The 13,133-nt window shown below is 33.9% G+C and overlaps 1 protein-coding gene and 1 long non-coding RNA gene across 3 annotated transcripts; one reads left to right on the top strand and one right to left on the bottom strand.

Moving 5' to 3' along the window:
• Nucleotides 1–2,414: 2,414 nt before the first annotated feature.
• On the top strand, nt 2,415–9,784 carry LOC132163955 (uncharacterized). 2 transcript variants are annotated; one of them, XR_009438341.1, is made up of 4 exons: nt 2,415–2,533; nt 6,079–6,309; nt 8,341–8,385; nt 9,698–9,784. It is a non-coding gene; the product is annotated as an uncharacterized LOC132163955 (long non-coding RNA). The 2 variants fall into 2 exon arrangements; XR_009438342.1 differs by lacking the exon at nt 2,415–2,533 and adding an exon at nt 4,654–4,821.
• Nucleotides 9,373–11,425, bottom strand: LOC132163954 (transcription repressor MYB5-like). Its single transcript, XM_059574344.1, has 2 exons — nt 10,716–11,425; nt 9,373–10,284 (listed from the first exon to the last, which is right to left on the bottom strand). Exons 1-2 carry the CDS (start codon nt 11,054–11,056, stop codon nt 9,648–9,650), a joined length of 978 nt encoding a protein of 325 aa, XP_059430327.1. The 5' UTR covers nt 11,057–11,425; the 3' UTR covers nt 9,373–9,647.
• Between the last annotated feature and the right edge of the window lie 1,708 nt (nt 11,426–13,133).

Genomic DNA, 13,133 nt, shown 5'->3' with positions numbered 1-13,133 from the left:
AATATATACAATACAAAACATAATTCGTACTATTAACATGATCTTCTGCAAATCATTGCATACTCATTACAAGTTTCTCAGCAATAATTAACAAGTTGCATTTGGATCATACGTTATAAGTATTATATTTGAAATGAAAATGAATATATGTCCCACGATAATGGAATGGGAAGAAAGTCACTGCAAGTAGACATCATCTGAATACATACTTCAACCCCATGAAAAGAACACACCAACACCCAAGCCAATAATGTTTGCTTCCTTTACTAAAATTATAGCTATTTTCAGTTTTTTTAAAAAAAAAAAATTAATAAAAGACAAATTGAAATTAGGGACAAGTAATTACTGACTTTGTGTGTTTCACTAAATCATGTTATAACAAAATTTCTGGTTTTATTTGGATTGGCTTGCAGTTTTTGGGACTTTGTGGGTAGCTTCCCATCATATCATAGAAAATTGGCTTCAATCTTATCAGAAACACTTGTGTTGCTTAATTGGGCCCGGAATATACATTGAACTACTAGTGCTGTGCCCACTAATTAAGATTCAAACACACCCTAACTTTTAGTAGAAGCTTACAAGTGTGAAAACCACTAAATTGATAATCCCCTGATTGTATAGCCTTTTTTTTTTTTGGGTTAAGATGAATTGTTGCTAGGGCTCGGAACCATCAATGTTATTATATTTCCTTACAAGTTGACGTGACAGTGCTGCATAGTACTACCCACATCAATTACATAATCTTAATCTTCTCTTCAACGTCAACACATCTATCCATTTGCCTCCCCTGTACCTCTGCACCCGCACCTATGACGCCAACCACCTCGCCTCCTCCTCCATTTTCCAACAAAGAGATGGCTGACTTGAGGGTGGTTCATCTACCCCAGCAGTTCATTCAAGAGGTGACATAACCGACATGGAGTGGGGGCTAGCATGGATGTCGCATAGGGTTGACATGATAAGTTTTTTGTAAATTGTTACGTTAATTTAGTCACATTAGTAAACATTTTTGGAGGATTCGTAGAGCCAATTCTTTAAAATAAAATGATAAGTTTACCCTTCTTAAATAACGAATCGGCCCTCTCCATTCCACCTTATTTTTCGTAAAACATACCAAATGATAATGACATATTCGTCGAATTACAAATGTTTTTATTTTTGAAGGGTATTACTGTATGCTAAGCAGCATAAGAATGGTAGGTTACATCCTTGGAAGTACTATGATTGGTACAAACTTTGACTTTTGGGTCACCTCCGTTCCCTTGCTTTGCTTTTGCCAAATGTGCCACCGCTACTTCTCATTTTGGCATGCAGCTAGATCTTTTCTTTTTGGTGGAATAATAATTTATTAAATAAAGAATAAAATTTTGGGTTTGCAGCTCTATGTGGGATATGTGGTCCAGGAGAAATCTAGCTCAACTATCACTGTTTGTGTTTCTATAGACCATCTTTGCACTCTCAAATGCAAATTCAGAACATATAAGAGTTCATTTGTCCCTACAAGCCAAAAGTTTCTGTGTTTTCAAATCATAAGTAGGAGATAACGTATCAGTTTAAAATTTAAACTACGATTCTAAAGACCAAATCGAATTTCAAAACGGCACGTTTTGAAACCTATATTATCTTTGTCATTACTTGTTGTTAAATTACCAGTTATCCCAAAAACTTAAACTAATAAAAAGAGGTAAATTTAATCACTTAATCATTACTTTAAATATATCCCTCACGTGTGGGCTTAAACTCCATTTTAATAGGTAAGACACAACACGTGAAATATTTAATTTTAAATGAGTGGTGATTTGATGGAGTCAAGGTTCGATCCCATAACCTTTGGCTCTAATACTGTGTTAAATTACCAGTTATCCCAAATGCTTAAATTGATAAGAAGATCAGATAAATTAATTTAATCACTTAATCATTACTTTAACGCTCCCATTAACGGTGTGGGCTCAAACTCGTGACATACTGACATGGCAAAGGCAGGATTTTGCAGGCTTTTAACTGGCAGTAAAATGATGTTTGGGCCCTTTGGGGTCTTTGTACTAACACTGAACTTTCAAAGTTGCAGATCTACCCTTTTGAGCTGATAGGCAGTTGGGGAAGAGACAATTTTGACAGTGGAAGAGAAAGGTTGGTCTGTCTAACAAATGCTGACCCTTTTGGTTAGAACGTTTGGTTGGTCCTCCCCTGCCTCTCGTACACTCTCTGCCTCTGATCCCTCTCATAGAGAACACAGAATCTACCAGTCAATCCAAACAAAATCCTATAACCCCTCTTTCACCTTCTCATCATTGGGTGGTACACATTTTCATCAGCCAAGATATGAACCACACGTGTCCATTTCTGCCTGGGAAAAACATGGGGGCATATATATAAAGTCAGGCTGTGGAATAATGAAAAAGAATTCTCAACTTTCTCATACTTGAAGCTTTCTTTATTTAGTTTAGATTTCCATGACCCCATTTGATGATCATTGCGGGTGTTCATAGAGCAATGCATTATGTGGAAAGAGCTCAAAGAAGATTTCCTGCAGGTAAGTCAAATATCTCAGCCTCACAGCTTTTCCTTCTCGTTCCTCTTCTTTTTTTTCATGCTTCTTAAACATGATGATGAATGGCATAGAAAATGGTTCTTTTCATTCTTGGGTGTTAAAATTGCCTTCTTCTCTGAGCAAATTTGTTTGTGTAATATGTTCTGCAATCTGCATGCTGCTTCTCTTAATATATACACAAAGCAAAACGTTCCCTCCATGTGTTGAAACTTCAGATACCTTCAGAAAGCACACCCTCAAAATTTCTTGCCTCTAACCAAAGACATGGAATCAAACACACCCATGTTTTTGGTTGTAGCAGAAGTTTGAGGTTCAAACATGCATTGCTGCAGTAAAATACACAGAAACTTTGTGCATGAAGACATATTCTCCTCCTCTTATTCTTCTTCTTCTTCTTCTTCTTCTTTCTTTTTCTTTTTTTGTTAGTTTTTTTGTAAAGCAAGCCGTGTTGTTTTGGCTTTTGGAACACTGAGACGACCAGGAAGGGTAGTTTTAGGAGGAGCACAAAATTCTAGAAAAATCATATTAAATGTAAGACCAAAAAATAAACACATTATTAAAATTGTTCCCATAGTACTACTATTGTATTGTTGGGAATTTTACTTAGGAGAATGTTAGGTGTTAATTTTTTTGGTATTTTCATGGTGTTTTCTTTGTCTTAGGTAGATATTATTTTCTAAAAGAACAAAAAAATTAAACTTCCCTTATTTCTCTTACTTTGTTCTTAGAAAATAATATCCATTTAAAATTAGAAAAACGTCAGGAGAGCACCTAGCATTTCCCTTTACATTATACATTTTCTTAACTGTTCTTTAATATATTTTCATGGTTTGAACGCACATAAAACACTTAACCAAAATTTTTGCTAAAAAACATTATTTTAATGTATTAACACTGCTAATCACAAGAGAGCACATGCAATTTCAAAAAACTACCGGCCGATAAAAATAAAGTTTTTCTCTAAATTGGGTTGAGAATATTTTTCTTACTCAATTCATTATATTGACATTCGCCTTTAAACATATAATTCACACGTGTATTTTTTATATGATTAACTGAGTATGTAACATCAGTTTAATAGACTATGATGAAAACTTTGCTCCTTAAAAATGATGTTTACAAAAACAGAAATAAATACATAAAAGCAAAAACCCTAGAAACGTTATTCATATAGGTATGGTTGGATTGGTTAACTGTTTGTTGGAACCCAGAAAGAAATTGGTAACATCGTATTAAGTAAAATATTAAAAGGAAAATAATAATAATTAAAGAACTAAAAGGTCAAACAAGTTGTATCACAACCTACATAGTTTGTCTGCAACAAGTCAACCATCTACCAATCACATGCCTTATCCAAGACTGGTAGTTTGAGTTGAGGGTCAGATATGAATCCAAGGATGTTTGGTCAAACATATAACTGTTCTCAACCGTTTGATTACAAAACCACAAAAACTACAAGAGCAAAATCTTTTGTCTCTTTTACCCCCCTCCTAAAAAAAAAAAAAAAAATTTGTTCCTTAATGAAAAGGAACAAAATATTTTTGTCAGTCATATTTAATTGTGGTAAGGTTGCCAGACAAATTATGGGAGGCCTGTGCTGTGCATAAGCATTCATGGCTTGTCATTAAATATTTACTTATTTTAGGGCTTAATTCTTGCAGCTCTTTAATTTTACTGCTCATAAGAATTCATGACTCACCATTAAATATTAACTTATTTGAGAGCTTAATTCTTGTAGTTATACCCTAGTCATTCAAATGAAAGAATCTTGGATAATTGATAGTTTGAATTGTGTCCCACATAAAGGAATTTATGGGGTTAACCTACCCTAATAAGCATACCCTATGCCCCTAGACTATTTAGGTCATATGGGGGTTTCACAACCCTCTTTTCCGTGAAACTGCCTGAATTGCGTGTTGCGTGTTATTTAGTCTCTTGGAGCAACTAATCAAAGGTTGAATTCAAATAAAAATATGGAATTAATAGTTATGACTGTTAGCTTTGTGGCATAGTTGGAAGAAAAATAAAAGTAGTTGTATATAAAGAGATTATAGATGTGAAGTTGAGAAGCTAATTATTTCTGTTTCTCTCTCTTGCCCATGATAGAAGTATCATTGCTTGCTTTTTGGGAAAAGCATGGAAAGTGGGTGTTCATGAAAGAAACTTTACCATGGCTTTGTTGCTCAAAGAAATATAGGGAAAAAGAATAGGGAACCGGATTGAAATAAATAATTTTCAATCATCTCTTCTTCAATATTCTTCTAAAAAGGGTGAGTAAAACTTGTTTTACTGTTCTTTATTTGAGACACGACGTGTTTTAAGCGGTTTTTTATTTATTTTTTTAAGTAGTTGATATGAAAAAATGACTTAAAACACTCACGTTAACCGATGCGATAAGTTCTCTAAAATTTTAAACTAGTTTAACCTAGAATTGCATCATTTCACATAGACATATGTTAGTATATTGTTAGATGCAACAAAATAAAATTTATTAAAATTATTGGGCTTTTTAATTTCTTTTACTAGTTGGGCCTGATTTTGCAATTAAAGTATGAGTTTTTGACTTTAGGCCTAGTTGAAGTGTTGTTGAAATAGGGCCGAGACTGGGCCCATGGTCAACGAGGGTGATGTGGACTGAGACAGAGGGGTTTTCTTCTTTCCGTCCTGGGTGGGCGTGGGCCAGAAAAAGCCCACCCATAGGCTGACGGTCTAAATTAGACTTTCAAAAAACTTTGGAGTTTTGGGTTTTCACTTTTTGGCCCAATACCAGCCCAAATAATTCGGTAGATATGAAATCTATCCGGTTTGAATCATATCGGCCAAGTTTTTTTTTTTTCTCTGTGGGTTAACAGTAATTTAGGTTATTATTAGGCCATTCAAATACTATAACACACCAATTATGGGCACATGTTAAGGGATACTATAAATGTATATTGGAATTGCAACTGAGCTAAAAAATTGTAGTTGTCGATAATCTAGGACGAAACCAAGGGGTCGGGGGACCATGGCTCTCTCGGTTTGGAAATTTTTCCTTAATATACATGTACGGGCATGAATAAATTAGGCTTGACTTCTCATTCATGCTTTTGTCCTTCCCTTTGATGAGAAATGTTGGTTCTTTCTGTCAATAACAATCTATGTGCGATGCATGTTAATTTATTTGAAAATTGCAACTAAAACACAGCTAGTTTCAAGAGACTTTAATTAAATGAATGCTCTAGATAATACCATATACGTACCTTAGTGCTTTAAATTGTTGTACTTAGTCTATACACTAATTAGCTTAATTATTAGTAACTAACAGGTAATTGTATGAATCTTGAGCTTAAACTCATGACATTTGTTTTAATACCATGTCAAATTAACAATTATATATCCCACAAATTTAAACTAATAAAAATAGTAAATTTAATCTATTTGAACACTTCATATTCCATTTTTTACTCCCTTCTCATTCATTTTTGGGTTCATGTACTTAAAATGCTATGAGCTTTAGTTTGTTTAACATTTTTCAATTTACTACTCAGGTGTTTCACTATTGTATCACCGAGATGGTTCAACACAATGTTACAGGTCATAATTAACCCGGTGAATATATATTATAATTATTTATATATTAAAATTATTATTAAATAATTATAATATATATTCACTGGGTTATGACTGATAACACACAACTTATGCACCTATGGAGTTTGGTTCCCAATAATTTCAACCACAGGCTGCACTCGACTACACAACTTTGTCTTCAGCAAATAGTGAGTGGTTTCATTTTCTCCTTGTAGATCTGTTTCAAACTATTTAGTTTAATGTGTGCATGCATGGTTCAATATTAAAACCCTAAATTAACGTTATTTATTTACTTCATGGTTTCATATATGACATAATAAAAATGCAATATAGAATAATCAAATAGCGTATCTACTTAACTCAAAATACTTGAAAAAAATAAGAAAACCAATTAACATGTTTTGTGGTTGTGGAAATGCTGGATATATCATTCATATATGCTTCATAATTTTGTTTCACTCCCTATTTTGTGAAGATTGCTTGGTAGTGGGAATGAGTGAATTATTATATGTTGTGCCATTTCAGATTATGTGTATGGTTTTCTTTTGAGATATATCACAAAGTAGAGATGTCTTAGGATTGTTGAGCCTATACGATTTAGTGAAAAGTAAAGAGAAAATAGAGAGAAAACAACAACTGTGCCTAAAATACAAATTCAACACATGACATCTTGGTGGAGTCACCTTTAAATCCTATCAATCATATCATGTGTATTCTCACTTCAATGCACATTTTCACCTTATTCTTAGCCAGGTAGAGACATGAATTATATATGTTATATATACTCATGGCATCATCATAGGTCTTCATGTCATTATAAATTAAGCAAAATATCCTATAGATAGTTTCCCACAGCATCTATATATGGTAATAACTTCCCAAAAAGCAACGCCAACAATCTGAAGAATATAATCTTACGCGCGTGCATGAAAAAGCAAAAAAAAAAAAAGTATCTAAAGAACAAAGCTAGAAATGTCAAAATTGCCAACCTTATATACCCTAGTTTCTTATTTTTAGCCACAACTGAGCAGTACTCATGCACGTTAAATGAGTTGGAAGATGAACAAATTTTAATTTAGACCTTATATATATATATATATATATATATATATATATGAGGCACATCAACCTCACTTGAATCATCATCTGATCAATCATTTTCGAAGTATTGTAGTGTATATATATATATATATTGTGTCAGCAACTGTCTGTTATATATATACCTAGGCTATCTTTAACACTCTGAAAAGGAATTCTACAAACAGCAAGCATCAATATTGGCAAAAGTGTTAGATATATACTTGGGTAAAAGTTTTATATGAAGTCTATGGGAAATACATTTTATCAATCCCCTTTGGGTGTCAGATAATCAGATTGGTTCAAAATCTTCCATTCTTGAGTTCACTGAGCTTCTCGATCAAAATAGAAAGTGAGGTGATGCCATATATATATATATATACGCACTGGGGCTCTCGAAAGCCCACATATTCTTAGATAAGAATCGTTTTGGTTTTCAAAATAGAGTAATGCTTACATGAACCCATTTCATATTAATTGACTTGGTGTATTTTAAGTATCTTTCATGTACATCTTACTCACACACATCTCATATCAGCTAACGCAAAGTGAATTAAGATTATGAAAGTAATGCTTACATGCACCCATTTCATATTAATTGACTTAGTGTATTTTAAGTAGCTTTTATGTACATCTTACTCACACACATCTCATATCAGCTAATGCAAAGTGAATTAAGATTATGAAAGCCAAACACGACACGTCAACCAATATGAAATGAGTGTAAAGAATATCATTACTCTTCAAAATAATGAATCACATGCAACATTTTGACCATCAAAATTTGTGAGAACCTCAAATAACATACAAAATCAATTAGGTAACTAAGAATTGCCTTCAAAATCCATATAAGCCTAGATAACAACTTCTCGAAGAGAATGGTATCATAGGATCAGATCATTAGTAGTACTAGTAATTGTCATGAAATGGAAGTTTCTGCAACCCTTGCTGTCAACCTCTAGCTAGCTACTTGCTACTTGCGATAGTCACTAATTTTCAATCTCCAGTCACCTAATTGCCCTTCTCATTGTACTTTTTTTTTTCCTTTTTTTTTTTTTCATTACTTTGATGGTTATCATTTATATTTATCCAACAATTTCTAGACCTAGAATCATAGACTACTCTTTGCTATTGATTTGCAGCTCAACTGTGTGTTAGTGGCTACCGATTCTATCCAAGCTGTCCAGGTAACTTAAGCAATTAAATGAAACAAAAGCTCGGTTTATAAGTAATTCTTTGGAACTTGCATAGATATATATATAATATCTATTAGCTGTGAATCTGTGATGTTGGCTTTTCAACTTTTCATCTATTTCTTTAGCGGATACATGATTATATATCCAAAAGATAAATGTAGAGAAGAAGAATATGATCTACTTGCTAGCTAGTCACGAATTTCCAATCAACGTACAGTCACCAATTAAATTGCCTTCTCATGATATGTTTCATTACTTCCATTTATTTTTCCATCCAATTTCTAGACCTAGAACCATAGATTATTGGGAACTTGTGCATTTAAATGAAACAAAAGCTTGAATTGTGGAACTTGCAACTCCTAGTTATGTAATATATATGTATCTATTTGCTGTGATGCTGGCTTTCCAAGTTTTCATCTATCTCTTTAATTAGCAAACACATGTACATGATTATTTATGAGATAAATATGGAGAAGAAGAATAGATAAAGGAAAAAGAAAGCAAGTAATAAAAATAGAAAGATATGAAGAAGAAATAAATGAATGGACACTTATGTGTGTGCTATACATATCATGATGATCAAACTTGAAGGTATATATAGCCTTAGATAACCACCTTCCCTGTATTTACTTGTTAGAGAATATTGCATTGATTGTATGCTATACTATTCCACAAGTAATTATCTCCAAATACTTGAAAATAGGATCATGTAAATTTGAAAAAATTTATTTTATACGTTGTCACATCATTGAAATGATATATATACACTCTTAGATGTAACAAAACAAATTTTGAACTATGAAATGGATATTTTCCGGGAAGAAAGATCTTGATTTGAAATGTTTATGGTTGTCTCAATGATGAAGGCATGCATTTGATGTGGGAGAACTAAAATTTGATACTTCCTATTTCTTGACATGTAAATTCTTTATTTGAGCTTGTGAAGTGAAAATATATATATATATTCACACTGAAAACTCATTCAAGATGCAATCTATAATATTATTACAGTACTGTTCAGTCTGTTCTTTGTCTACAACAACAACAATACATTACCACACACATTACAGCCACGAAAATAAGATGTGGAATAAGAATAGACAAACATACATAAAATGATGATCGATCATAATAGGACAAACCCTAGACTTTTCATTAACTATATAAATATATATATATCAAATTGCTTGCATTTTCATACCCAATGCAAGCAGCTGGTATATATATATGAAAGGAAATTCTATTCAACTCGATTATTCCCTCTTGGGCTCATTTTGGTTGAAAGTTGAAGACATTATTGCAGATTCCCAGCCAGCCCCGAGGCCGCCAAAGCTCGATGCAGTGATGGAAATCAAAGGGTCAGACAGAGACACCGGCGCAATCCCAGTACTAGGTTGTTGTTGTTGTTGCTGTTGCAGCAGAAGATGGTGTTGGGCGGCGAATGGGTCTTCATTGATCAATGAGTTGAGGAAGGAAGAGAACACATCATCGGAGCAGTAATTTATGTCATCTTCTTCTTCAGTGCTGCTGGGGCCATTATTGTAATTGCTTCTCAAGCCCATCCCAGCTGAACCATCAGAGTTTGGCAAAGCTGAATAGCCATGGAGTAACTGATCGTCCAAATTAGGGTTTTGGAAGTATCCATTTTCAGGAGTCTCTTCTGTGACAACAGGAGAAGCGGGATTAGGGTTAGGGTTTGGGATAATATTGCGATTGGTTTTTGATGAAGAAGCTTTGTTGGCAGCCGCGGCGGAGGAGTCCGGGTTCAATGGCTTGTGGGTTCTTGGATCTATGCCTTGGCTGATCAACTTCTTGCTGAGGTGAGTGTTCCAGTAATTCTTTATCTCATTGTCTGTACGTCCTGGAATTCTCCCAGCTATCAACGACCACCTATAATTACCCAAAATAGTGCAATTTAGATATTGCATGATGATGATGACCATGATGAATATGATGATGTATGGTATGGTGATGATGATGATGATGATGGGGTTTTGAGATAAATTGATTGAAGGCAACTTATACGAGGAAAAAAGAAAAGAAAAAAACAGTGTTAGGTTTTCGAGCTGAAATACAGAAACAGATTCAACTATAGAGTGTACAAAAGTTACAGGAAACCCTAAACCTAGCTAGGTGGAAGAAGAAGAAAAAGAAATGAAATGGGCAGTGAACCCTAGCTAGCTGAAGTGGTCAATGATGGATATATATCCTTGAGCAGATTTAATGAAAACCCAAAAAGCAAAGTTTCGGGAGAGAGGGAGAGAAGGGGAATATAATGAGATGTTGATGATTAGAGTTACAGAGATATATATATATATTACCGGTTGCCGAGGAGGCGGTGGAGGCGAAGAATGAGATCTTCTTCGTCGGGGGCGATCTGGCCGCGCTTGACGGATGGACGGAGATAGTTCATCCAGCGGAGGCGGCAGCTCTTGCCGCAGCGTAGAAGCCCGGCACGCTTGGGGAGGGTCCGCCACCGGCCCTCGCCTTCCTTCTTGATGTAATTGGCCAGAAGCTCATCCTCCTCCGGCGTCCATGGCCCTCTCTTCAGCCCCACCTTGCTACAGCACGGCGTCGTCGTCGTCGACTTGCCCGCCGCCGCCGACCCAGACCCACCTCCAGCCTTTCCTGATGGCGATGATGATGACGAAGGATTCCTCATGTCCTCTGCTTCTCTCTCTCTCTATCTCTCTCAAATCTCTATCTTCGGACAGAATGTCGGGCTTGTCTGTCTATATGGGTGTGTGTGAGGGGGATGATGAGATGAGGTTGCCTCTATGTTTTTTAATTTGGTTGCTGTTTATGATTGGCTTTCAGATTGGGTTTTGGGAAAAAAGAAAATGCAAGACATGGATGAAGTGTCACTGTGACAATAAGATCCCTCTCCTCACGCGCCTTCCAACACCGTCCACGTCACGTATCTGCTTCTACTCTTTACCCTACTCTACTCTCTTGGAGTTTTTATATGTTGACTTGAAATAAATATTTTAATGATTTTAAGTGTGAAATTTTTAATTATGCACATAAATTATGTATGAAACTCATTATATATATATATATTTTTTTAGTAAAGTTTACTTATCTCCTCAAACTACCCCGCCACCTTATTAACAATTTACTCTCAAATTATTATTACAACAATTTATCCTACAAGCTACCAAAATAATGACAATGTACTCCCAATTTTTTTAAAAAAAAATGAAATTATCCTTACTAAAATAAAAATACTAAAATTGATTTTTTTTTTCAAAATTTTAAGGATATTATTGTCTTATTGAAAATTTTACAAGAGTAATTTCGTCATTTTGCTAACATTGGGGGATATATTGTCATTGTTTTGATAGTTTGAGGGGTAAATTGTCGTAATTTATAATTTTTGGTGTAAATTGTCATTGAAGTGGTAATTTGAGGAGAATTAAATGAATTTTACCTTATATTTTAAGAAATATAAACTCTTCAATGGATAAAATACTAAACTATTTGATATCCTCAATTATTTAATTAAATACATAATAAAATAAAGTTCATCAAAAATGTTATTGTCTTTTGAAATAAAAATGATCTATTCCATAATTTTAAGTAAAATTTATAAATTAAATGACATGATATTATATAAAAAAAATTAAATATAATAAAATATAATATAATATTCCTTAAATTACACTGTTTAGTAGTGTATTTCATTTTGTTCGTTTGTTGTCTTTTTGTTTAGTCTTTTTCTTAGCGAGTAAGGCTTCCAAATTACTCTCCGAGAAAAAAACAAAGCGAAAAAAAAATCTTCCATCACTCGATGAGGTAGTGTGGTCCAGTATATGAAAATTATGAGCGAGTGTGTGTAGCTTCGTTGCGTGCGCGTTGGCAGACTTTCTGAAAAAGCAGGTCGAGACAGCCAGGGAAGACGGGAAAATAGGACCCACGTGCCCGCAGAGTTACTCGCGCAGTCGCGCTTTCGAATATTCTCACTAAATTCAGTGGAAACAGTGCACTACAAAGGCACCCGATCGAAACCCGCTCCAGAACTATGGATCGACCGGAGTCCGGATCTAGTGACTTCACAGTCATCGGGCTTATCGTGAGGGTGTGGATATTTGCGGTCTCAGTTAAGCGACGTGTTATTACGTGAAGCAGCAAATGTTTTAACTCCAAGTCTTTGAATTTTTAATACTTTTGAAAATTGTTAATTTATTGTATTGACATTTCAATTTTTTACAATGCCACTATTCGGTTAGATTTTTTTATTTTTTTATTATAGTTAAATCTTAATGGATAAATGTTAAAATTACTAAAATACCCTTTTTAAAAAAATTGTAAAAATTTCAAGTGTTGAAAAAATAGCCACATCTAAATCTTTGTAACTTTTTATTTTCTAATAAAAAATTGGGGCATGTTGGAAATTTTGACATGATCATTTACAGAAAAAGCCTAACAAATAAAATGACATTACAAAAATTTAGAAGTTCGACATACTACATTTATAGTTTTTGAACTCTGAAAAGTCGTAATTATAAAAGTGATGAAAGTTCATAAAGGGTTAAGCAAAGTTTCCCTTTTAACTTTCAGTTCTAACCTTTTACAATGAGCGAATTTTTATTTTTTTTCGGGATAAATTACGTCAAATTGTTATTTTTAATCGAACAATTAATACAATTTTATTAAATAAAGAATAAAATTGTTCAAATCCCAACAATGGAAAACTTTTAATTTCTAGACATGTTTTCGTATTTTGGTATGAAGTAACC

This window comes from Corylus avellana, chromosome ca10 (assembly GCF_901000735.1).
Source record: "Corylus avellana chromosome ca10, CavTom2PMs-1.0".
NCBI lineage: Eukaryota > Viridiplantae > Streptophyta > Magnoliopsida > Fagales > Betulaceae > Corylus > Corylus avellana.
The sequence above is the reverse complement of the archived record's forward strand: the minus strand, read 5'-3'. Positions and strand labels throughout refer to the sequence as shown.

Bases quoted from the DNA above. Each gene is read 5' to 3' on its own strand.
- LOC132163954 (XM_059574344.1), bottom strand. From the start codon at position 11,056: ATGAGGAATCCTTCGTCATCATCATCGCCATCAGGAAAGGCTGGAGGT. The intron at 10,285-10,715 runs GTAATATATATA...GGGTAATTATAG, and splicing joins CACCGCCTCCTCGGCAACCG to GTGGTCGTTGATAGCTGGGA.